The following is a 27052-nucleotide window of genomic DNA, read 5'->3' as shown; positions in this document are numbered from 1 at the left end:
CGTCGTTTTAGAACTTAAAATTTGAAAAAAATATAAAGGATATGGCGCCGTTTTAACTCTAGGATTCGCATGCACCTCTTTTTCCTCCTCATTTATTTCTTCACTTTCACAGTTCGAGTTTCTCTATGCCACCCCCCTCTCTCTCTCACGACGCATGTAGTCACTAGAGTGATATGACAATATTTTAACTCTAGGGTTCGCACGCACTTCTTTTTCTATCTCATTTCTTTATTCACTTTCACAATTCAAGTTTTTCTATGCCACCCTCTCTACGTAGCAGTTGTATGAAGCGGTCAAAGTTAGTAATCATAGTAGTTTTTTTCATCAAGGTTGGGTTTGTTAGTAAGATAAAAATTTTAAATTTTAAGATGTAATATTATTATATTTTAATAATATTATTATTTTAAAATTTTAAAAAATTAAATTATTTATTATATTTTATATAAAAATTTAAAAAAGTCGTTGAAATAACATACAAGTGTAACTGCCCAACCGTACCTAAATTAACAAACCGTACCTAAATTAACAAACAAGTGTAACTGCCCAACCGTACCTAATTAACAAACAAGTGTATACGTGGAAGAAAGTTGCCGACTTGCCGGCCAATTAAGAAAGTCGTTGAGGCAGACAGAGACATGCACGTGGCGCCATACCCGTTCTTAATTTTAATTTTGTTTTTTTCCTTTTTAGAGAGTTTTCTCTTCTTCTTTTTTTTAAGATAATTAATATTGTTTTTTTATATATTTTTTTAAATATTATTTTCTTATAGTTAATTGGACACCCAACTAAAATAAAGTTGATTTACGAAATTTGATTTACAAATAGAAAATAAAGTTTAAAATCTTATACATCAAAGTTTTTTTTATATCAATATGAAAACACTGATTTGTAAATAGAATAACTCATTAAAGATATATCAGTCTCTCTATTATATCATTTTATTATTTATATTGGCAATCTTCATCTATTTTGTTTGCCATAAGTGTAACGTTTGGATGTATATAACAAATTCTAAGAATTATTGATTCAATTAAAGTAAACAGAGACAAAGTAAATGCATGAAGAATCTAACATCACCGTAAATCGAGATTTATTTACAAGAGGATGTGCTTGATTTTTTATTTTTTATTTTGAATAAAGGACGTGCTTGATATTGTCTTTGAGTTCCTTTTTTTTTTTTCTCTCTCTCTAGAATGAAATTAAAATTTAGCAAAATATGGGGTAGGAGGTGGTCCATTAGATGGATTCAAAGGGCACACAACTTTAAAGGCAACCCTGTTTAGATTTGGAAAGTATCTCATCCCATTTCATTTCATCTTATCATTATAATTTTTTTAAATTTTGAAATAAAATATAATAAACAATTCAATTTTTTCAAATCTCAATTTAATTTTTTCAAATTTTAAAATATAAATAATATTTTAAAAATATTTTATTCAACTTTTATCTTTAATCTAAAACCATATCATTTCATTTTATCTCATTTCAGAATCTAAACCACCCTATATAAGCTACATATACATAGTTCACCCCTTTCAATTATTACATAGCGCCTCATTTTCATAATTATGATACTGTAGAAAGGGGGACGAGACGTCGCTTTATTTGGGGGGCAATTATTATATATTCATGCTTTCACCCATTTCCTTGTTGTCCAATCCACATCCACGGATTTTACGCGTTGAGGGTGGAGAGAAATGCTATAAATAAGAAAAATTTTAAACATAAACTTACACATTACATTTTCTTTTTTTTTAGTTTTTTCTTTTAGCAAACATTTAATATATGATTAATGAGTAAAAAAATACAATTAATTTAAGAAGAATAATTTTTTTTTTTTTAAAAAATAAGGTGTGTAATGTGTGAGCTTATGATTAGCAAAGCTCGTATAGTAAATTTTATAGTACATAGCTCTTCCAATATGTAATTTATTATTTTTATCATTTTATTTAAACACACATATATTTTAACAGTAAGATAAAATTGATACGTGGTGTAATGCTTATGTGTAGAATTTCTCTCTTACAAAACAAATGTATCTCTACCCATGGCAACAACTTTTTTTTTTTTTTAATAAAAGTAAACTTATAAATTGATATCATTTAAGATGTTTGTTATATTTAATTTATAATAAAAATAATTTTATAATGTGATGTATGATATCAAATTATGTTAATTTATAAGTTTATTTTGTTAAATTATTTTTGTAATCAAAGCATTTCTCTAGCCCCATTTGGATAGTAAAAATGTTTCATCTCATCTCATCTCATCATTATAATTTTCTCAAATTTTTATACAAAATATAATAAGCAATTTAATTTTTTCAAATATCAAAATAATAATAATATTAAAAAATAATATTCAAATAATATTTTATTTAATTTTTAACTTTTATGTAAAATCATCTCAATATCTAAATCACGCTTTAACTTATAAATTAAAAAAAAAAAAACGTCATAAGCAAATGTACGTATCTTACCCGGGCCCACCCATCATTAATTAATTAAATATTTTTTATTTGAGTGAAGAAGTTTATTTGTGTACCCAAATCTAAGATTAATATTGATTTTGCCTATTTTCACTCAACTTTTTGACCTTATTTGCAGTTGTGGCGGCTTATTTATTAATATTGATAATATTATTATTTAATGAGCACCACTTAAAACTCACGTAAAGGTCACCCACTACTCATTATATATTTTGCATCAAAACATGAAGGGCTTTATATTTTATACCTTATTAAACTATGAAAATCAATACATTTTATAAATAAATTAAATTCAGCCTTTGCATCATGACTAGTTAATAATTACTTTTTAACATTTTTTTAAAATAATTATAAAATAATCTTGAGTATAGACAAGCCATATTTTGTAATGACATATTCTCTTGTAAAATTATGAGCACAACATGGCTGATATTCGGGATACACTTGAAACATTTTTTTAATAATTTTTTTTATATATAATTACTTTTGTGTACTTCTTATGCACTTTATTACTGTAATTAGCTGTATTATTTTTTTTAACAAAAATTCTATATGCAGTCACTTTCGCTTACTTCATATATATTCCACTAATGTGATTGATTGTATTAATTTTTTTTAGTATAATATAATTATTTTGACTAATCACATCAGTAAAATATGCAAGAAGTATATAAAAATAACTATATGTTACATAACTATTTTTTTGATAAGTTGAATATTGAGCTAATATGTATACGAATAAAATATATATGTATAATAAGTAGTTTAGGATGTAAAATGGCATTATAATAGTTCGTACATAAAATATATATTCATTATTATAAAGTTAAGAATATAATATAAATAATTTAATAACTACTCATCTTAAAATATTAAGTCGATAAGAAGAAGTAAATTTAATATTATAACGAGACTTTACATCATAAATTATTTAATAATTACCTTTTAACATTTTGTTAAATAAATAATTATTAGATACTTTGATGTTAACATTATAGGGTGTTTTCACATAATTTATTCGGAGACCTCAATTTCTTGCTTTTTTTTTTTTTTTTTTATAATAGTATTCAAGTGTTTTCTATGTAGTATGGGAGGGTACGATTTTATTTAGAAGTGCGATACGCATAAAAATATTATATAAAAATAATTTTATAAAATTATATAGATAATTTAATATAATATAATATATTTATTTTATAATAAAAATAATTTTATATTCTAACATATCAAAACAAAATCAATATATATATTTTTTTATAAAATTTCTTTCCTTATTTCTAAAGCATCCCTCTTTCTCTTTTCCTAGTCTTGACAATTGACATCAGAGGAACGTACACACAAAAGTAAGAAAATGAAAAATTGAAAGGACGGGAGAAAATCCACCCATCAACCAACTTACCTTCCCCGTTAAGAAATGGTGCAAAAACAAAAGAAAAAGTTGGGGGGGGGGGGGGGGGTCGGTGACGATGACGTAGATCCACTAGAATTCCAGAACTATTTTAAAAAACAATGTCAAACATTATTCTCAATTTTGATAGCAATCGACATTCATTGTTTTATTCAAATATTTATCATCTTCTCATTGATCTTATTTGGCACATTCCATTAAAATTCTTAATTGATAGAACTTATATCATATATGGGACAAAATTTTTACGTATGAAATGATAGGTACTTGGCGAAACTTCTTGGTGATATTTCATAGGAGCTCTATTTTAAAACATCAATGGATGTTTTTTTAAGCTGAATAACGATTTTTTTTACCGTATTTTATAATTTATTATCATTTTGCTCGCAAAAAATTATATGCTACATCTTTGTTTCTTATAAATTATTAAATTTTAAAAATAAGAATTAATTTAAAATTTGATAGACAATATCACAAATTTAATGCATTAAAAATAAAAATGAGAATATCATATATAATATAAGACTAATACTAGATATAGTCATAGAGTCTGCAAACTTTGTGCACTCTATTTGAAAAAAAAAATGAGATTCATTATTAAAAAAATAATTTTCTCTTGTGAGTTCTAAATATATCTATATTTTTTTAAATAAAGTGCACGAAACTTGTATATACCAACACTGTGGATATCATTTATCATAATATAACTAATCTAAAAAATCGTAATCGTAATGCAAATTTATTTGTACGAATGATTATATTCTCAAGTCGGCGTGTAAAGTATATAATTCATATCACTTAAATGATAATATTTAATTTATAAGATTCAGATTTTAAAAATTATTTTTTAAATGAAATTATGTTATATAAATATTATGTTATACGTGTTTTGTGTAACAATTTGAGAATAGAATTATTTTATTCGTATATGGTATTTAACGTGTTGTAGAAAGAAGAAATTTTTATGACTAAAAACTTTGATTTAGTAAATTTATAAATTGAGGTTCAGCACATCAAATTATAAAATAGCTTTAACTAATTATCCAATAAAAACAAAAATCTTTTACTTTTATTCTTATATTTATCAAAAGGGTGAAAAGTAAAACCATAAGGAAAAAGATGAAGACGATGTTTGAAGTTCAAAACATCAGACTTCCAGAACTAAACGTATAGAATACAAATCATACACCATCAGAACACGGCTTTGACGCAAGTTCTTACGCCGTGTCTCCGCGTTCACCGTTGGTTGCGGAGTGTTTTGTATGCTATTTTTATATAGCCACTCAAAATCCTGAAGAAACGCCCTGAATCTCTCAGATGTGCAAGCTAACCACTCCCTGAATAATCCTTTCCCATCCCCTCCTTCTGTTTGTCAGCCATGTCTAACCGCTTAATCGTCTTCTTCCTTTTCCTCGTCCTCCTAGTCGTTGCTAGCCCCGGGCATGGCCGCTCCATCGCCCACCCTCAATACCTGTCGTCGTCTACTGATCTAGTTTCCGATGGTGTCCACCAGCTTCAGGGCCCACCTTTCCTTGCTCTCAACTTGCCCTCCACCTCCGCTGAGTCGACCTGCGAGCAGACCTACGGGTTCCTTCCGTGCACCACCACCGTGCTCGGCAACCTATTCCTCATCGTCGTCTATGGCTACCTCATGTTCCTCTCCGCCACGTATTTGTCCAAAGGGAGCGAGCTCTTGTTAGAGATTCTTGGCCCCGGTATTGTTGGCGGTTTGTTCCTCCCAGTCCTTGGTGCCCTTCCCGACGCCATGCTCATTCTCGGTACGCACTTCATTCACCTTTTTTTATTTTGGTGGTTTGGATTTTCTATTTTCTTTCGCCTGTTTGGTTGGTGAGAAAGTGGTGGGTTTAAAACGAAATGAAAAATATTTGGTTACTGAAAACGGAAAGAATAAGGAAATTATTGAACTAGTTAACATTTTGGGTAGGGGAGAGATTCGGCCAGTCCAGATGAGAAATCAACTTTACTGGCCATTTCTGAAATTCGGTTTTGTCAGGTTCAAATTATATAAGATTGAATCAATTTGATTCAGTCCACGGTTCATGAGTTTTTCGCTCCGGATTGGATCTAATTAAAATTAAAAAATATATATTTTATTATTTATATAAATAATTATATATAATTAATTCTTAATATATCATAATATTATATAAATATTATATTTTTTTTATGTATAATTATAATATATAGTACTAGTATATATTAATATATTAACATATTATAAGAGTTATAATATAAATTATAGTATATCTATAAATTTATAATAGTATTAGTATAGTTAACTTAATATGTTAGTATTAAATTACTATAACTACATAGAGTATTATTTAATATAGTATTACTAATTTATCACTAACATATAATATATTAGTAATACTACTAATATAGTTATTAGTTATAGTATTGGTACTAAATTTATAACTATATATATTTAAATCAATATATTATTATATTTTTTAATGTATAACTATAATATATAATATTAGTATATATTAATAATTGTACAATTTGTTATAAAATTCTCATTTAATAAGTCACTTTATTTTAATTTAATATTTTAAATAATTTCTTTTATCAATCGATTTAAAAAAAAAAAAAAAGAAAAAAAGAAGAAGGTTTGACTGAACGGATTAACCGGACCGGCACGTCCAAATCCTTAGGCTATTCGATCCGATTCAGGATGGAAAAATCTTGAATCGAATTAGTCCGATTCGGTCCACAAAATCTCTCACGATCGGACTCAACTCTTCTTTAATTTTTGGGTTCTTTTATCTTTTAACCAAAGAATAAAGGAAATAACAATTAAAATAACACAGGTGCCTCGTTTATTTTAAATAGAATAAAAGTTAAAATTGAAATAAAATATTATTAAAATATAATTTTTTTAATATAATTTTTATTTTAAAATTTTAAAAATTAAACTATTTATTTTATTTGATGTATGAATTTTAAAAAATGATAATATTAAAATGAAAGGGAAAGAAAAGAAAAGCTTAAAAAAGTTAACGAGTTCTAAATTCTGAATCTGTCTATCCTATCCCCTTTGCGTCCCCAGCTCTTCAGTTTGGAATCTGGACAAAATTGTTCAGTTTTTCGCCTTTTTGCTTGGCCAAGAGTCATATGGGAAAGTAACTTTAATAAATAAATAAAAAAAAACATGTTTAAAAGCTGAATATCTCATGAAAGTTTTGTGATTCCCTCTTATCCCGTGCTTGTATTGTTATGCTTTTGGCCGAATCTGTGATTTCTTATCCCGTGCTTCTTGTTCAAGTAATTGAGAAGAGCCATTGTCAAGTTAAGACGCAGTCAGCTTTGGACCCCATAAAATATACTTGTCGTTTGAGCTACGGTCTAGGTCCGTTATATTTGAGTTGGTACTGGTACATTAATTGCACTATTTTCTTTTGAGAAATGACAGTGTGGGGCCTGGGATGTACCATCTTATGGTACCGCTCATTAATTTATTTATTTTATTAATTTTTTTAATTTACTATAAATATTGATAGTCTATGAAATTTTTTTGTTTTAAATAAAAATTTAAAATATTATTTTTTGATATTATTATTATTTTGAGATTAAAAAAATTAAATTATTTGTTATATTTTGTATAAAAATTTAAAATAATAATAATAATAATTTTTAAGATATTAAGTAAGTTTTAATATATTAATATATATTTTTTATTTTTTAAAAATATTTAAATATATTAAAAAAATATAAAAAAATACATGCAGCACGCTCATCATTCGTTACTAAGAGCATTCACATTGGCTTGGTCAAATGAGATACTTGACCAAATTTTACATAATTTGGCTCAAAAATCCTTCACATTAGATTGGGCAAGTCTAAAATAATTTGGACTTTTGGTACAGTGGTTGGCTAAAGATGGAAGACCACTACTCATTCATCAAATATTAAAATATTAATTTATCATTCCAAACAAATAAATTAAATTAATTAGAATATAATTAACATTTAACATTTAGAATATAATTATTATTAACATTTAATAATATTTTTTTAATATTAATTTAATTAGAATATAATTATTATTAACATTTAATAATACTTTTTTAAATATTAATTTAATTAGAATATAATTACTATTAACATTTAATAATACTTTTTTGTAATATTAATTTAATACAATATAATTATTATTAACATTTAATAATACTCTTTCTAATATTAATTTAATTAGAATATAATTATTATTAACATTTAATAATACTTTTTAAATATTAATTTAATTATAATATAATAATATTAATGTAATATAATATAATTATTAAATATAATATAATAATTATTATTAACATTTAATTATACTTTTTTTAATATTAATCTAATTAGAATATAATTATTATTAACATTTAATTGGTAGAATTACAAAATGTGAGAAAATAAATTAAATAAAAAATTTATTAATTTAATAATATTTTATTATTATATAGAGAATAAATGGTTAATCCAATATAAAGATTGAATTTTGATGGAGTAGGTAAATATAAAAAAGTGTTGATATTAACCAAATTTAAAGATAAATTTGATCAAACTAATACTAATGCTCTGAGCGGTAGCCTAGCATAATAACCCTTTGCTTTCTGAGTTTTGATATCGTTTACATCTTGTCTGGAAGCTAAGATATCTACCAGGGGACCAACGGTGGCCGATCTCTGTAGATCTAGTACTAGGGTGGCAGTGGCACCCCTGCAGAGGTGGTGGTACCACACGATTTACTTTATTTTATTTTTTAATATTGAAGATTTTAGAAGTTTTATTTTCTAAGGTATTTTTGGCTTGAAAAATCTTTTTTTTTTTTCCTGATACGTGACATGCCACGTCATCCTATCTACCAGTTTATTAATGAAACATTGACCTGAAGATTGATTTGATCGAATTTGAAAGCATGGGACTAATTTTTTCAAAATCTAAATATAAGGATCAATATGTCCAAAAGTTAAACCACAGATTATTTTAATATTAAATCCTATACAAAAAGTAATTATTATATTATAAATCCTGAGTTTGCCTCCAAAATTGGAAAGAATGTGACTGAATGGATTGATGATTAATAAAATTAAAGGCTATCTAAAAATTGATAATATCCCTTATCTTTAATTAAAATCATATACTACCCGTGTCTGTCATTTCACCCCTACTCTTTCATCTTTCTACTCAATTTCTTCCTCTCTCTCATCACTTCTTTTCTTTTTCATTAATCTAATTAGACTATAGTGGAAACGGAACTTGAATTGATATTTCTTGTTTAGTTGCAAATTAATACTTTTATAACATTACTCTATCCATTTTCTTTCCTTTTTTTCCCCTCTCTCTCTCTCTCTCTCTCTCTCTCTCTCTCTCTCTCTCCAAATTGTCACCATCCAAATCAAACAAACACAAGACTGTTGTGTCACTGATGGGGACCATTAACAAGGATTGGAATTACATATTGTAACAATTTATTTGAATTACATAAAAAAAATTATTTGAAAGGATTTGGAAGTTTGCCGCTGGATTTAGGTTGCATTAGGATGCTTTTAAGCTTCTCCTAGATTTGCTAATTTGGCTTTTATTCAAGTCATTTTCCCGATCCCGAGTTGGCTTAGATGCCATATATGGTAACGTAGCTCATTGTGCTTAAACAGTCTGAGCAGTTACTAGTTAGTGTTCTTATGTTGTCACATTATTAAAACCTTCTCAATCTGTTTCTCTTTCAATCAGGATTTTCTCTTACATAAATTTTGACTATGCTTTCGACCTCTTTCACTGATTACCGAGTCTTATCTATCAGCCATTGTAAATCATACAATTTATGGTTGATTTCTAATGCTTCTAATAAAATCTTTTGTCTTGTGAAGTATCTGGTCTTTCTGGAAGTACAGCAACTGCTCAAAGTCAGGTTTCTGTTGGAATGGGCTTGCTAGCTGGGTCAACTGTTATGCTTCTTACAATAATATGGGGAACGTGTGTCATTGTTGGCAAATGTGACCTTGTTGATTCAGTTGCACAAGATGCAAAAGATACAAAAGGGTTTAGCTTAACTGGTATGTCCATTGGATTTCGTCTTGTTAATTTGCTAATAATATTTGAAAATCAAACGAGTTGCTTTTGTAGCCTCCTTTGGGTTTTTTTTTTTTTTTGCGAACTTAAGCATCACTGTCTCTGCTAATTTTTCAACTCACCTTGAAGTTATGACAAAAAAGATTTTAATAAACGGGTTGAAATTGAAAATATATGATCTAAAGCATGAGGGATCTCTCTCTCTCTCTCTCTCTCTCTACATAAAGATATTGGGAAGACATTGCTCACATGCCCACAGTGATGCAGGGTACAATGAAAAAAAATCTTCGAATTTACTTAAAACAAAACTCACAAACTGCCAGACAATGCTTTGATGCATTTGCAACGTGATCCCAAGGCAAGTATATGTGGGACCATTTTGCCTTTATCTATCTTAGACTAATATGGGACCATTTTGCCTTTATCTTTCTTAGACTAATATGATGCATGGTGAAACCTTTTATCTGTTTTGGGGATGGATTGTGTCATGCACAGTTCCCATCTGATATGTTGCAGATATAGATAAACTTTGGATCTACGGTACTGTATTGCATTGAGTTTCTGACAGTTGAAGGGATGCTTAAGTTATTATCCTACAGCTCCGAACCATTTGTTTATGTTTTCTGTAAACAACTCTGTAACTGTATGATTAAACATATTAAATGGTTTTTGACCCAATAAAATCCCTATGTTGCAGAATCGGGCGTTAGTACTGATATCTGGACTAGCTATGCTGCAATCATAATGGTTATATCTGTCATCCCATTTTTAATTGTGCAAATACCACAAATTCTGGATTCAACTTCGGGGAGGCACTTGGCAGTCTTGATTGCGCTTATTGTCTCTCTCCTACTATTGGTTTCCTATTGCTTTTATCAGGTGATCATGCCTATGTCTCATACCACTATCTAGTTTACCGATTAATCATATTGTGTACTTTGAAAGTTTGTGTACTGAACGTTTTATAGATTGCTATGAAACCTGTATGCTAGCTGGTTAGGATGAAAGATCCCCCTTTGGGCTCTAGTTTATGTCACAGACCTGATAAGCAACTGACTTGGTCCATGATCAGATTGTTAAATTTGCTGGTTTCTGTTGATCCCATGGTTGAAGTCGGGGTGTTGAGTTGTCAGGACTTTGAAGTCAGGTTTTCAGGAGCCATGCGGAAATTCTCAATTAGCGAGCTATCCTAATTTCTTGTTGATTTATTTCCAAAGTTAATTATTTTCAAGGGATATTGGTTCGACTGGAAATTCAATTTGAGGAAATTTTACCTTTTTAGTATGGAATTTAACTTGGACCTCTTAAGAGGCTTAACAGTGCTGAACCATCGAGCTACCTTTCTCTTTTCAGGAAAACTTGTAATGGTAATAAACAAATTTTTGTATTTCATAATTCTAAAACATAATTTAGCAGCTCAGCCAGTTGATCCACAGTTGAATTAGTGACCTAAGTAACCTCACCCTTGACTGAAGTTTAGATTCTAACGTTTAGCATCCCATAGTTAGTCTGAATAATTGACATTACACCGTAGCAAGTGGTGAAATATTGTTTTATCAATGCACAGTGGTTCGCATGCTTTTTATCCCCTGCTGTGGAACTTAGCGGCAGGGGAACGGTCCATTTAGCATATTCTCTAAGTCACTCGAAAGGAATAATGTAACTTTTAAGGTGATGGGTTGTTCACTGATAGACAAAATGGAAAGCTTGTGTAGGTCCTTCAGCCTTGGATCCAGAAGAGAAAAATTGCTTATGTGAAGCACAAGCATGTAATATTAGGACTGTTAAAGCATTTAAGACAGCGTGCACTGGGGAGATTGTTAAGGGATGATGGTGAACCTGACAGAGATGTCATTGAAAAGTAAGTTTGTTTATTTTTTTCTTCTTCTTAAATGACGAAGTGGCAGAAAATTAAAATTTCATTTCTTAGTTTTTTAGGGTATTTTCTGAATATTTGTTTGATATCATGGCAGGCTTTTTGCTGCAATTGACTCAAATGGTGATGGACATGTTTCACGTGAAGAATTGAGTGCATTAGTTGTAGGAATTGGGTTTGAGGAGATTGACCTGGATCAGGATGATGCTGTAGTAAAAGTATTAAACGATTTTGATACATCTCGTGATTCTGCTATTGACAAGGATGAATTTTTCGATGGCATTTCTAGATGGATAAAAAGGGCAAAGAGGACGCAGGTTGCCAAACCTGATCCTGGTCCAAACACAATGAACTTTTTAAACGACTTTCATGAGGTAAGGAACTGTTTTTCATTCATGACCCTTTCTTTCTTTTGGTTAAGAAATTTTTATTTCGTTAAGTTCATTCATCATTTTCATATTTTAACAAGATGCTTGATTTTTTGGAAATCCATTTATAGGAAACAAAGAGAGAGCATGATTTGTTGGATGTGGGGGATCAAGGTGAAGAAGTAGTTGAGAAGGATGGTGGTTCCAGATGGACCTCTATCAAAGCAGTGCTATTGTTATTGCTGGGAACTATCATTGCCGCCGCATTTGCTGACCCGCTGGTAGATGCTGTCGATAACTTCTCTGATGCAACTAGCATTCCTGCTTTCTTCATCTCCTTCATCGCGCTGCCTTTGGCTACCAACTCTAGTGAAGCTGTGTCTGCAATTATATTTGCTAGCCGTGACAAGAGGACAACCGCGTCACTAACATTTTCTGAGGTTTGTTTTGCATCATCCACTCCTTTATATCGATGTTTGTGTTATGGGCATCTTAGCTAGAGCCAACGAGATTTTTGTTTTTGACATGAAACTTCCATTCATTGAAACTCAATCAATACAAAGCTTATCAGAAACAATAATAGGAAGAACCTCAACAGGTCCATCCTCCATCCACACATGCTCAAATTCTAAAGACAAAGCTAATTTAGCCATCTCATGAGCTGCTTTGTTGCCATTTCTGTTATAGAACGAAATTGTCCATCTTGAATGTTTTGACAAACACAACTAAACATCTTGAGAGCCAACGAGATTTTGAACTAAGAGAGTTCTGGAGCTTTTTGATATGTATATATATATATGGAATGGATTTCCAGTTTTTTCTTAGTACTTCCTTGGTGGTTGGAACCAAACCAATGAGGGGCCATAATATGTTGCTTGGTCCCTCGCATACTTGGAAGTCAAGGGACACAAGACCTGAAATTTGACAATAAACTTGCATTTATGGGTTTGTTGAAGGCTTCGTTAGCTGACTAATAATCAGAAATATGTGTAATTTGCCATATGATCTTAATGAACCTAGTAACTTTAATGGATATTGGAAAAGGAAAACTCCGTCAAAATATGCATGTCATTCATAACTGGAAGTTAGTACTTGAATTCAATGTTTTGCATCTGTTGTACCTTTATTCTGACAATATTTGTTTCTTTTAATTTTGTACTTTGGTAGCAGGAAACATTGATCCATAATAACCTCTTCATTAATTCGAAAGTACTGATATAATTAATCAATTTCTTGGTGCAGCTATATGGGGCAGTAACGATGAATAATGTTCTCTGCCTCTCAGTCTTCTTAGCCCTCGTTTACATTAGGGGATTGACATGGGATTTCTCATCTGAAGTGCTGGTTATTGTTATTGTCTGCCTTGTGGTGGGGGTTTTTGCTAGTTTCCGCACCCATTTCCCACTCTGGACAGCTCTTGTAGCTTTCCTACTTTACCCATTCTCCCTGGCACTGATTTATGTTCTTGATTATATTTTGGGCTGGTCATAGATTTACGGATGTGTAAAATTTTGATTGGAAGTATACTTACATATATCTTCCATTTCTAGTAGGAAAGAAAGAATCTCTATATGTAGTCACTTTTACATACTCTTTTGTATACTTTACTTATGTGAATAGTTGTATATTAAAAAAAATTGATGCAGCTAATCACATCAGTAGAGTGTGCAGAAAGTATGTAAAGTGATTATATGTAGATTACTCTATAAAGTAAACCTCTAAAGAGTTTGCGTATCTATCATTAGTCTTGCTTGTGGCTTTGTATGAAGAAATATGCCAATCTTATGTATGACTCTTCTATTAGTTTTAAAGTGTTTTATTTTTAAATAAAAATCACTTTTAGAGATTTTTCAGTAAGTGATGTGTAAATTTGTTGAGATTTTGATGGATGAGACTAATAATATCTATAAGCGCATGCAATCAAATTTACTATTTATAGAAGTTTGAAGTGTAAAAGCTCAAAACTTTTTATTTGGCCTGATTGAGATTGCGTTATAAGTATTAAAAAATATTTAAATAGTCTTAAAAACTCTTTAATAGAAAAATTAGATTGTTTGGATGTTAATTAATAATATATTTTTTGATTTCAAATAAGCTAAAACGACTTTTAATGAAAAACTGTTATGAAATCATTGAAAAGAGAGAGCCATAACGTGTTATAAAACTTTCAAAAGGAGAGAGAAAGAAATAGAGCTCAGAGAGGTTATGAAACTTATGAATTTTTTAAAGAATTCAACGATATATATAGGCGTACAAAGGGGACTATGCTTGTTCACTATGCTAGCATTATGCACTATGCATATGTCGGCCAACTCACTATGCCAGCACTATGCACTATGCATATGTCGGCCAACTCACTATGCTAGTACTATGCTAGCACTATGCACTATGCATATGTCGACTAGATAAATGTGGACATACAATTTAAGATAGTTTATAACACTTCCCCTTTGGATGACCATATTTAAAGAATATGCCTCGTTAAAACCTTGTCAAGGAAAAACCCTGTGGGAAAAAACCAATGGCGAAGGAAAAAGAGTACAGTATTCATGTGTATCGCCGAGTGTTTTAGGATTGCCTCATTAAAACCTTGCAAAGGAAAATCTAGTGGAATAAAACCTTAGCGAAGGAAAAAGAGTACAATCAGCACAAGTCTTCAAGACATTACTTCCCCTGAAAAGTGCATGATAACAGGTCTTCAAACCTCTGCATTCCAATGTTCTGCATAATCTTCTTAAATGTTGCAGTTGGTAATGTTTTAGTGAATAAATCTGCCAGATTTTTACTTGACCGTACCTTCTTGATATCAATTTCAACTTTCTTCTCATGAATTGCAATGATCTTCTTGTGTGTATCTGAAAGATAATTCGCATCTGTACATCCAACTAACTGTGGACTTAATCCATGTTGATAAAATAATCACAACTGGATTTTTCTGCTCATAACTACTCTTCTGGAGTTGTACTCTTCTGGAGTTCTTGTAAATAACACAGTTAGTGGAGAATTCATTAACATTAAACCACTAACCTCATTTTTTTAATAAAAACGGTGGTCAGCCTTTTAAGATCAGACAAGAACCGCAGATTTTCAACTCCTCTGTAGGTGTCAGGCGTGCTGTCAGGTACCGCAGAGCTATGAAGCTATATTTCGTCTCTTTTCTCTTGCTTCACGAGAGATGCTGTATCATAATTTTTTTTTCTATAAAAGAGATATTCAGCTCATCTTCATTCGCATCTCATCTTCTTCAATTTTCTGTAACCATACTGCATTTTTACTATGTAATCTCTTTCTGTATTCTTATCCTGCAATGGCTCAGCAATCTTCTCATGGCCAATATATGAGGTACTCTGCACCTTGTTCATCAGCTATTCCTGCTTCTACCACAGGTGCTATCATGCAATATAATGATCTGACTCATAAGTCAGATAATGAAGCTATATATGAGCTTGTGAGTCTCGGTACCCGATACTCATCATCCATTGTTGCATTTTCTCAGCGATTGCAATCCAGAACTTGTGGAGTTGACAATCTCCACGAGAATATTGCTATACTTCAGCGACTTCTTCTGGATTCCAACATGAAGATAGAATCAATAAAGTAAGAGAATAGGAATTTAAAATCCTTGTTTAAATTTTCTTTTCGATTGCCCACCCCTTTAGATAGGGATGCCATACAGATTCTTGAAGAACAAGAGCGTTTGAAAAATGAGGTAAAGTGCCTCAAATTTCTGTAATTCTTACTTCAAGATAATAAAATAATATTTAACAAATATTCATATTTGTGTTTCTATCTTTTGGTAGATGTTCTGTATTCCCTTTTATTTCTTCTTTAATAATGTACACTTCATATCAAACCCATAATATGAATCTGAAATACTAATTGTATTAAAAGATGGTATTTCATGACTAATAACATCATCCATATTTCCCTTGAAGCCGCAAGGGTTTCAGATTTATATTTCAAATATGTGCAGTTTTCATGAGCTCTTCTGGAGCCTTAATGACATTTAAATCATATATATAAACTGCAATAATAACTTATTTCCATTTGCGTTTGGATTGCTTTAGATCATATAAGGATCTTTGAAACTTGATAGAATACATATTTCCAGATGTATTCATATTAGAAGTTTAAGACATTTTCTATCCTTCATGGATTTTCATATATATATCATGATCCAATGATCCATATAAATATGCAGTTAATCATGCATATCCAAACTTTCAGTAACTTTCAAGCTAATAAAAATCTCAATATGATTTCAATCACTTTAAAATCATATCAATATTGTTTCTTCGAGAAACTAACTTGTGATTTCTATATCACATTTTCATATTAAAAGTTTCAGGCTTTTTATATCATGTATATAAATATCCACTGATATTCAAAAATCACCGATTTAGGTGTTTGGATTTCAAGTCCATATTTATCACATTTTACTTAGTGATATCAATTCTGCACGAATTGAAAAACTGACTCGTGATTTATATATCACATTTTTATTTCCTTTCCATAAATGCCCACTGAAATTCAACAAGTATCACCTCTTTAGGTGTTTGGACTATAAGTCCCGATGCATCATATTTTACTAGTGAATCAATTCTGCAGGAATTGTTTCTTTCAAATTTGACCAATATTTTATATCGTATTCTTCGACGATTCTTGATTCACTTTCATAATTACTTCTGGTAATGTCAATTGCCATCTCATATGGAAATACGTTGTCGACAACGATTTTATTTCTATCCATAATTTCTCCATTATTCATGAAATGTAACGAGATCTCATTATTTTCAGGTACCTGTCCCTCTTCAAGGGAAGACATTTTCATGAAAAATCTCTTCAGGAGACACTCTTCAAGAGTTTATATAGGAGAATTTTATACAGAGAATTTGGATGAACTTTATTACTTGTTTTGTGGGTATGGTCTCTTCAGGAGCACCAAATTATTTGTACCTTTCTCTTTTGAGATACTCTATCTTTTGTATCGATAAGTTTCACATGCCTTTATACATGTCTTTAGACTGCTGAATTTCTTAATTGTCCTACAGGGACTTCAATCCTCGCTGGGATTTTAGCAGCTAGAATATGAGACATTTTTATCTTATTGTATCCAAAATTTAATTATCATCTGAACTTCTGGTTCACATATGATAATCAAGATAACGTCGAATAATTTCATCTTATTTGCTTCAAGCAAATTTTTCTTTCCATTTCTGGTGGTAAAACTTTATAGTGAAAGAATCTTCTGGTTCTTTTATGGACGTCCATATGAAAATCATTTGACTTATCATAATTGATTTTGGATGATCAAGATAACCATGAAAAGATACAAATATTTTGAATCATATCACCTTTTGATGCATCATAATATTTGATTCAATAATTTGTATAATATCATCTCAAAGAGAAAGTTTACAGCTTTTCCAATACGAGCTTCTGGCCCGAAAAGATATTCATTATCACGTCCAATCTCTTAGTTTTTTTGAATGAAACGCATCATTCTTTTCACTTCAGGGAATAGAATGATATAAATTCATTACCATTCACTTCAGGGAATGATATAGATCTAGTAATACGTGAATAATGATTCTTATCAAAAGCTCATTATTTTGCTCAGTCACTGAAAGACTTGATACAAATTTAGAATATATTGTGAACTTTTTCATTTCATATTACTACTTTAGGAGCACATTCGAGACGTTCATTTAAATATATATTCTTTCCACAATTTCAATTATGCAACTTCAGGTGCATAAATTGTGATGACCCGCTTTTGAGTGTATTTTCGCTGAAAAAGTTATTTTTATTTTAATTAATATTTTAGTTATTTATTTTAATTTATTTGCGTTTTAAAATTATTTTTAATTTAATTGATGTTGTGTTTTATTTCTTTTAGTTGTTTTGTGGTTTTTAATATTTTCGCGGCGGTTTAGTGTTGTTTTTCCCAGACTGAGGATTAGACCTCGTCTTTTCCCTACATCTCTTTCCATTTTTCCTTTTCTTTTTCATTTTTCTCTTTTTCCTTCTTTCTTTTTCCTTTCTTTTTCTTTTTTTTCTTTCTTTCTTTTTCCCTCTCTCTCCCCGCGTCGACCCCCCCGGCCTCTCTCTCTCTTCTCTCCTCTCTCCCGCTGGAAGCTTCAACTCCCCGATCTACCGCCGTCCGGCCACCATGCGGCTCACCGCCGGTACCCTTTGGTTCGTCTCCCTCCGGCCCACCTCCCCACCGAAGCTCACCCCCAATCGGCCGGCCGTTTGGCCGGAAAATCCCTTTGAAGCCCGCACGGCTTTGGCTCCGATCCGCCGCCGTCGCTCCACCTCCGGCCACCATTTCTTCACCACTTCATCACCGGTCCCTTGCCGTCCTAACCCACCTATTTCCGGCCTCCAACGATCACCGGAACAGCTCCTACGAGCTAACTTTCCTTTTTGGAAAATCCGGCCTCTTTCCGGCGATTTCGCCGCCACCCACGGCCAACCACCACTTCCAATAGCTTCACAATCATCCCTAGACCATTTCCTATCAATCTCAAGCCCTAGTTTGTCCCCGTTCAAAAGTGAGTTTTTCACAACCCACGGCCACAGTGAATTTTCACTGTGACGTTGCTTTTTCGCCGCCGTTTGCAACGCCTCGTGTTTTCTAAAATTGCCATATAGCGCTGTAAGTATTTCCAAACCCTATTTTCAGATTTAAATATATATTGCTCGTTCAATTATTTTATCTGCTGTTGGTTGGTTGATTCCGGACTGAGTCCGAGGAGTTCGGGGGTCGGATGAATGGAGGACGGAGTTGCCTGTTTTATTGAATTATGTTGTTGGGTTATTTTATTATGCATTGATATGGCATTACATGGTGCATGCACGTATGTTTTTGTTTAAGTGTGAAAAGCCTGTTTATTGGCGTAATTGGACTTAGGAGTGCGTGTATATCACGACCCCAAGCCGGGATGAGGTATTATTTCGGTGGAGCTCCTCTGGTCACTCGGGAGCGGAATAAACTGAGTGATATCCCCTGTGTTATCACACCCGGGTTTATGCTGTCACACCCGGAGAGGTGGATGATGAGGCACCAGCGACCCATGATGCTGGAGTAATTACAGGTATGATTTAATTAAATTTTAAGTTGGATTTAATTTTTTGGTGTATGTGGTTTATTCTTTGCTTTTTAGATTTCATGGGTTGATGTGTTTGGTTCAGGAAGAGTCCGTTTGTATGAGTTTTATGCTTGTACTTTGTTTGATTCCGGTGCTTCACAGTCGTTTGTATCTTCCACGTTTGCTCGGGTGTGTAATTTGGTCACGGAACCGTTGCCGAAGTCTATGGTAGTGGCTCTACCCGATGGTGAGATGGTGTGGTGTTCCAAGGTTGCTTTGGGATGTCCGTTAAATTTTGAGGGAAGGTTCTTGGATGCTGATTTGGTGGTGTTCAAGCTGTTGGGTTTTGATATCATCCTCGGGATGGATTGGCTATACCGATATTCTGCGAGTATTAATTGCAGAAGTCGGATAATTAGCTTTCAGCTTCCAGATGGTGATTGTCTGGAATTTGTGGGGAGTAGATTAAGAGAAAAGCCGATAATTATATCGGCGATTCAGGCAAGACGAGAGATTGCATGGGGAGCAGATGCATACTTGGTGCAGATGGTGTCCACGCCGTCTGAGAAGAAGTCTTTGGCAGACATTCCAGTTGTGGAGGAATTCCCCGATGTGTTTGTGGATGACTTGCCCGGACTACCCCCTGTTCGGGAGATGGAGTTCGTTATAGAATTGGAACCTGGAGCGGCTCCTGTGCATAAAGCTCCTTATCGCATGGCACCGGCTGAATTGAAAGAGTTGAAGACTCAGTTGCAAGAACTGGTAGAGAAGGGATTTATTCAGCCTAGTACATCGCCGTGGGGTGCACCAGTTTTATTTGTTAAAAAGAAAGATGGAACCCTCCGTATGTGTATTGATTATCGGGAATTGAATAAGGTGACCATCAAAAATAAATATCCTTTCCCGCGGATTGATGATTTGTTTGATCAGTTTCAAGGAGCAGCCGTGTTCTCTAAGATTGATCTGAGGTCGGGATACTACCAGCTGAGAATCAGAGACCAGGACGTGCCTAAAACTGCTTTCAGGTCGAGGTATGGGCATTATGAATTTAAGGTGATGCCGTTTGGGTTAGCTAATGCCCCTGCAGCTTTCATGGATTTGATGAATCGAGTGTTTCGACCTTATCTGGATTCCTTTGTGGTAGTATTTATTGATGATATACTGATTTATTCCCGAGATGTTGAAGAGCATGTGTATCATCTTAGTCTGGTACTTGAGAGATTGAGAGAACACCAGCTATACGCCAAGCTCAGCAAGTGTGAATTCTGGTTGGAAGAAGTTAAATTTCTTGGGCACGTAATTTCCCGGGGCGGAGTGGCTGTTGATCCTAGTAAGGTAGAAGCCATTTTGTCATGGCAGCGCCCGACTACAGTGCGCGAGGTCAGGAGTTTCTTGGGGCTCGCCGGATACTACCGAAGATTTGTAGAGGGTTTTGCTCGCCTATCCGGACCTCTCACAGCTTTGACTCGGAAGAATACAGAATTTGTTTGGTCAGAGAAATGTAAGAGAAGCTTCCAGGAATTAAAGAACAGGTTGACGACGGCACCAGTGTTAGCGCTCCCAGAACCGCATAAGCCATTCGTAGTCTTCAGTGATGCGTCTAAGTTTGGTTTGGGTTGTATCCTTATGTAGGAAGGATGGGTTGTAGCCTATGCATCTCGTCAGCTAAAGGACCATGAGAAGAATTATCCGACGCATGATCTAGAATTGGCTGCGATTGTTTTTGCCCTCAAAATCTGGCGGCACTTCTTGTATGGGGAAGCTTGCGAGGTATTTACCGATCACAAGAGTTTGAAGCATTTGTTTTCCCAGAAAAATCTGAATATGAGGCAGAGGCGATGGCTGGAGCTAATCAGTGACTATTAGTGTGAGATCAAGTACCATCCGGGGAAGGCTAATATGGTTGCTGATGCTTTGAGCCGGAAGTCACACTTGGAAGATGAAGCCGAGCTGTCAGAATTGGATTCGTTGCTTTGTGGGATGAGAAGGCTCCTTATAGAGAGTTCGCAGCAAGTGGAGATTTTGTCTTCAGTTCTTGATATTCGGGTAACTGATTTTGAAGAGTTGAAAACTCTCCAAAGAAAGGATCCGAAGCTGCTGAACATCAGGAAAAGAGTCAGAAAATCTCGAGGGCCGTTGCATTATAGCATGGATAATGATGGGATACTTCGGTTCCGAGATCGCAGAGTGGTCCCAAAGGACTCAGATTTCAAAGAACGGATCATGGCGGAAGCTCATGCGGCCCCGTATTCAGTTCATCCCGGCAGTACAAAGATGTATCGAGACTTGAAGAAAAATTACTGGTGGGATGGAATGAAGAAGGACGTTGCCTTATATGTGGAGAAATGCCACACATGCCGTCAGGTAAAGGTCGAGCATCAGAGACCTGCAGGTATGCTCCAACCCCTCCCTATTCCTGAGTGGAAGTGGGATGACATCACGATAGACTTCGTAGTGGGTTTGCCGAGAACGCCTAGTGGGAAGAATTCTGTTTGGGTGATTGTGGACCGGTTAACGAAGAGTGCTCATTTTCTGCCTGTTAATAACACCGACTCTTTGGGTAAGTTGACCCGTTTGTATGTCAAAGAGATAGTGCGGCTACACGGCATACCAAAGAGTATAGTGTCGGATCGAGACCCGAGGTTTACGTCGTAGTTCTGGAAGAGTTTGCAGGCAGCTTTGGGTACTAAGTTGAAGTTCAGTACTGCTTATCATCCGCAGACAGACGGCCAGTCAGAGCGCACCATTTAGACCCTGGAAGACATGTTGCGGGCATGTGTCATGAAATTCCAAGGGAGTTGGGAAAACCATTTGCCGCTCATCGAGTTTGCATACAATAACAGCTTCCATGCGACCATTCAGATGGCTCCCTATGAAGCTCTTTATGGGAGAAAGTGCAGGTCGCCCTTGTGTTGGGATGAAGTTGGGGAGAGTAGGATAATTGGACCCGAAATAATTCAAGAGATGCAAAGCCAAGTCCGGATCATCAGAGATAAAATGGTGGCAGCTCAGAGTCGCCAGAAGAGTTACGCTGATACCAGGAGGAGAGAGTTGTTGTTTGAAGTTGGTGATTGGGTTTACCTTAAAGTCTCTCCCATGAGAGGTGTTAAGCGTTTTGGTAAGAAGAAGAAGCTAGATCCGAGGTACGTCGGCCCTTTTCAGATTCTGGAGAGAGTAGGGTCCGTCGCCTATAGAGTTGTTTTGCCAGATTATTTTGGGGATGTTCATGATGTCTTCCACGTATCATCCCTGAAGAAAAGCTTTGGACAGCAAGAGCCACATTTCGTCGACCCAGCGGGTATTCAGTTGCAACCGGATCTCACTTATGAAGTTGTTCCGTCGCAGATATTGGATTGGAAGGAGCAATAGTTGAGGTCCAAGACGATACCTTTGGTTAAAGTGGCTTGGGGAGACCCGTTAGCTCAAGACTTCTCTTGGGAGCGAGTAGCGGACATGAGGGAGCAGTACCCGTACTTGTTCGAATAGAGAAGGTATGTACCTTAATCTCGATCACAGTTGGTTTATGTGCTTTCTTGTGGCTTGCTTTAAGTTGGTGGTTGATCTGCAAATTTCGAGGATGAAATTTGTTTTTAAGGAGGGGAGGATGTGATGACCCGCTTTTGAGTGTATTTTCGCTGAACTAGTTGTTTTTATTTTAATTAATATTTTAGTTATTTATTTTAATTTATTTGCATTTTAAAATTATTTTTAATTTAATTGATGATGTGTTTTATTTCTTTTAGTTGTTTTGTGATTTTTAATATCTTCGCGGCGGTTTAGTGTTGTTTTTCCCAGACTAAGGATTAGACATCGTCTTTTCCCTACATCTCTTTCCCTTTTTCATTTTCTTTTTCCTTTTTCTCTTTTTCCTTTTTTTTTTTTTTTTTTTTTCTTTCTTTCTTTTTCCCTCTCTCTCCCCGCGTCGACCCCCCCGGCCTCTCTCTCTCTTCTCTCCTCTCTCCCGCCGGAAGCTTCAACTCCCCGATCTACCGCCGTCCGGCCACTGTGCGGCTCACCGCCGGTACCGTTCGGTTCGTTTCCCTCCGGCGCACATCCCCACCGAAGCTCACCCCCAACCGGCCGGCCGTTTGGCCGGAAAATCCCTTTGAAGCCCGCACGGCTTTGGCTCCGATCCGCCGCCGTCGCTCCACCTCCAGCCACCATTTCTTCACCGGTCCCTTGCCGTCCTAACCCACCTATTTTCGGCCTCCAACGACCACCGGAACAGTTCCTACGAGCTAGCTTTCCTTTTTGGGAAATCCGGCCTCTTTCCGGCGATTTCGCCGCCACCCACGGCCAACCACCACTTCCAATAGCTTCACAATCATCCCTAGACCATTTCTTATCAATCCCAAACCCTAGTTTGTCCCCGTTCAAAAGTAAGTTTTTCACAACCCACGGCCACAGTGAATTTTCACTGTGACGTTGCTTTTTTGCCGCCGTTTGCAACGCCTCGTGTTTTCTAAAATTGCCATATAGCGCTGTAAGTATTTTCCAAACCCTATTTTCAGATTTAAATATATATTGCTCGTTCAATTATTTTATCTGCTGTTGGTTGGTTGATTTCGGACTGAGTCCAAGGAGTTCGGGGGTCGGATGGATGGAGGACGGAGTTGCCTGTTTTATTGAATTATGTTGTTGGATTATTTTATTATGCATTGATATGACATTACATGGTGCATGCACGTGTGTTTTTGTTTAAGTGTGAAAAGCCTGTTTATTGGCGTAATTGGACTTAGGAGTGCGTGTGTATCACGACCCCAAGTCGGGATGTGGTATTATCTCGGTGGAGCTCCTCTGGTCACTCGGGAGCGGAATAAACTAAGTGATGTCCCCTGAGTTGTCGCTAGACGATGGGAGCGGGGGCTAGGGGTTGCTTGGCTACGAACGCGCCGGACGCGGAACCGGGCATCGCTCTACGCACCGACTCCGTGGCCCTTTGCTGGTGAGGGCTAGAGGATGCTTGGCTACGAACGCGCGGGGCGCGGAACTGGGCATCGCTCGTTAGGTGTCACATGCGTGGTGGTACTTTGCGGTGTGGCACTGGAGCCAGGGGTGTGCGGATGACCCCTAGGGGAGGTCATGGTGCATACGGATAAAACGGATAATGGTTTGAGTTGGATAAATGCCAAATGTGACTTTTGGCGTGTTTTTCGAAAAGGATGTGTTTTTGGGCCAAATGGATTTTTGGCGTGTGTGGAAAATTATGTTTTTGGGTTTTGTGCATCGGGCATGCTTCATGCATTTTGTTTGAGTTCTTTGTGTTTTTATCTGGTAGTGTTTGGGTTTTACTTACCTGCGGTACCATTTTTGGTTCCGTAGCTTTTGGTGCAGAGTTGGAGGACAAAGAGGAGGAGGCTGAGCCCGAGGATGCGGCTCCGCCGGATTGCTGATGCTATGCTTTATATTTGGTTTAAAACCGTATTTGTGTTTTTGTAATATTTTATTTATGACTTTCGTTATCTGCTGCGTGTTTCTTTGTACATATATGTTGCCTTGCACACACTTGGCACCCGTCGATAGGATGGTGACCCGGGTTGTCACCATCCGGACGTCTCGATTTTTCCCGTGTTCGGGCGTGGGGATTTGGGGGCGTCACATAAATCATAATGAGTTTTTGGTACAAGTATCACTCATATGAGATACTCAATAAAATTATTGATTTAGGGCGATCCTTCAGGGATGCTCCATTTTTATTTTCAGATAAATCATATCATCAATAATTTATAACAAGTATAAAAGAATAAATAAAACTTTCATTACTACAAAACATTGCAGAATATAAAAATATTTTATAATAAGATAAAGGAAATACATTAATTAAAAAGGAACACTTTCATGATCAACTCTAACACTAGAATCCTTAAAGAAATCAGAAACATCAAGACTTGTAATATCTTCTCCATCTATAGAATTTAAAGCATATGATGGTTCAGCAAAATTTGTTTCAGATTTCTTTGTTTTTTCTTTTATAGAAGATTAGTATAAGTCAACCAAGTGCTTAGATGTACGACAGGTACGAGCCCAATGTCCAGTCATACCACATCTATGGCATCCATCTTCATCTTTCTTTAAAAATTTGTTTTGAGGACCTTTGCCCTTCTCTCAGTTGAACCACTTCTGGTGGTACGGTGTATATCTATTATTATCCCTTTTAGTGTGGTCACTTTTAGGACCTCCACTTCTATAGTTTTTCTTACCACGTCCACGTCATCTTTTTCTTTGAAAAGATGTACCATTCGCTTCTGGGAATGATATAAATCTAGTATCATTCACTTCAGGGAATGATATAGAACCAGTTGGACGTGACTGGTGATTTCTTAATAAAAGCTCATTATTTTGCTTAGCTAATAGAAGACAATATATAAGTTCATAATATTTCTTGAACTTTCGCTCTCAATATTGCTGCTGCAGGAGCACATTCGAGACATGAAAAGTAGTATATGTCTTCTCTAACAAGTCATCATCAGTGACTTTTTCACCACATAATTTCAATAGCGAGCTAATTTTAAAGAGTGCAGAGTTATACTCACTAACACTCTTGAAGTCTTGCAACCTCAGGTGCATCCAATCATGACGAGCTTTTGGGAGGATTACAGTTTTCTGGTGTTCATATCTCTCCCTTAAATCATTCCACAAAATAAGTGGATCTTTCACCGTTAGATACTCAGTTTTTAATTATTCATGAAGATGGTGCCGAAGGAAAATCATTGCCTTAGCACGGTCCTGCAGGGACCCTTGATTTCCTTCTTTAATTGTATCTCCCAGGTTCATTGCATCCAGATGGATCTCAGCATCAAGGATCCAAGATAAATAATTTTTCCCAGAAATGTCAAGAGCAACGAATTTCAATTTTGTAAGATTTGACATTTTTTACATATATAAATCAGGAACATAAGTATAGAGTTTTCATTAAGTAATGTAACATTTCATATTCATTTTGGAAACTACAAAAATATATTGAAAAACTTACTTGAAGTAGAGGACTACTAGCTTCAAAATCGTCAGAACTTTCGTGCTGATAACGTGTTATGAAATCATTGAAAATAGAGAGCCATAACGTGTTATAAAACTTTCAAAATGAGAGAGAAAGAAATAGAGCTCAGAGAGGTTATGAAACCTATGAATTTCTTAAAGAATTCAACGATATATATAGGCGTACAAAGGGGACTATGATTGCTCACTATGCTAACACTATGCTAGCACTATGCACTATGCATATATCGACCAACTCACTATGCTAGCACTATGCACTATGCATATGTCGGCCAATTTACTATGCTAGTACTATGCTAGCACTATGCATATGTCGGCCAACTCACTATGCTAGTACTATGCTAGCACTATGTACTATGCATATGTCGACTAGATAAATATGGTCATACAATTCAAGATAGTTTATAACAAAAACATCATTTTGATGCTTTTTCAAATAATACATAAAGTAATTTAAATTTTAAAAAGACTCTAAAAAATAACTCTATAACTTTAAGGGCAAAAGGCAAAAATACCCATACTCTCTCTCTCTCTCTCTCTCTCTCTCTCTCCGGGTACACTGGACCCTTCCTGCGGTCACTCATCTCCAACGACAATGAAGGTCAGATATAAGAGACCCCAGCCAAACAAGAAGACAAAGTACAATCCACTTGCAGAAGATTGTTACCAATCTCGTGCTTGACCCATCCTCCATGTACCAATCCAACTCCATGAGTCATGACTTCATGAAACTGCAACACA

At 34.6% G+C, this 27052-nt stretch overlaps 1 protein-coding gene across 1 annotated transcript; it reads left to right on the top strand.

Moving 5' to 3' along the window:
* Positions 1-5007: 5007 nt before the first annotated feature.
* Positions 5008-14078, top strand: LOC122289938 (sodium/calcium exchanger NCL-like). Its single transcript, XM_043097376.1, has 7 exons — positions 5008-5674; positions 9776-9961; positions 10675-10856; positions 11693-11838; positions 11951-12227; positions 12353-12661; positions 13464-14078. Exons 1-7 carry the CDS (start codon positions 5275-5277, stop codon positions 13710-13712), a joined length of 1749 nt encoding a protein of 582 aa, XP_042953310.1. The 5' UTR covers positions 5008-5274; the 3' UTR covers positions 13713-14078.
* Positions 14079-27052: the final 12974 nt, after the last annotated feature.

The sequence above is a fragment of the Carya illinoinensis genome, chromosome 12, assembly GCF_018687715.1.
Source record: "Carya illinoinensis cultivar Pawnee chromosome 12, C.illinoinensisPawnee_v1, whole genome shotgun sequence".
In the NCBI taxonomy this organism is placed as follows: domain Eukaryota; kingdom Viridiplantae; phylum Streptophyta; class Magnoliopsida; order Fagales; family Juglandaceae; genus Carya; species Carya illinoinensis.
The sequence above is the reverse complement of the archived record's forward strand: the minus strand, read 5'-3'. Positions and strand labels throughout refer to the sequence as shown.

Bases quoted from the DNA above. Each gene is read 5' to 3' on its own strand.
- LOC122289938 (XM_043097376.1), top strand. From the start codon at position 5,275: ATGTCTAACCGCTTAATCGTCTTCTTCCTTTTCCTCGTCCTCCTAGTC. The intron at 5,675-9,775 runs GTACGCACTTCA...TGTCTTGTGAAG, and splicing joins CGACGCCATGCTCATTCTCG to TATCTGGTCTTTCTGGAAGT. The intron at 10,857-11,692 runs GTGATCATGCCT...AAGCTTGTGTAG, and splicing joins TTTCCTATTGCTTTTATCAG to GTCCTTCAGCCTTGGATCCA.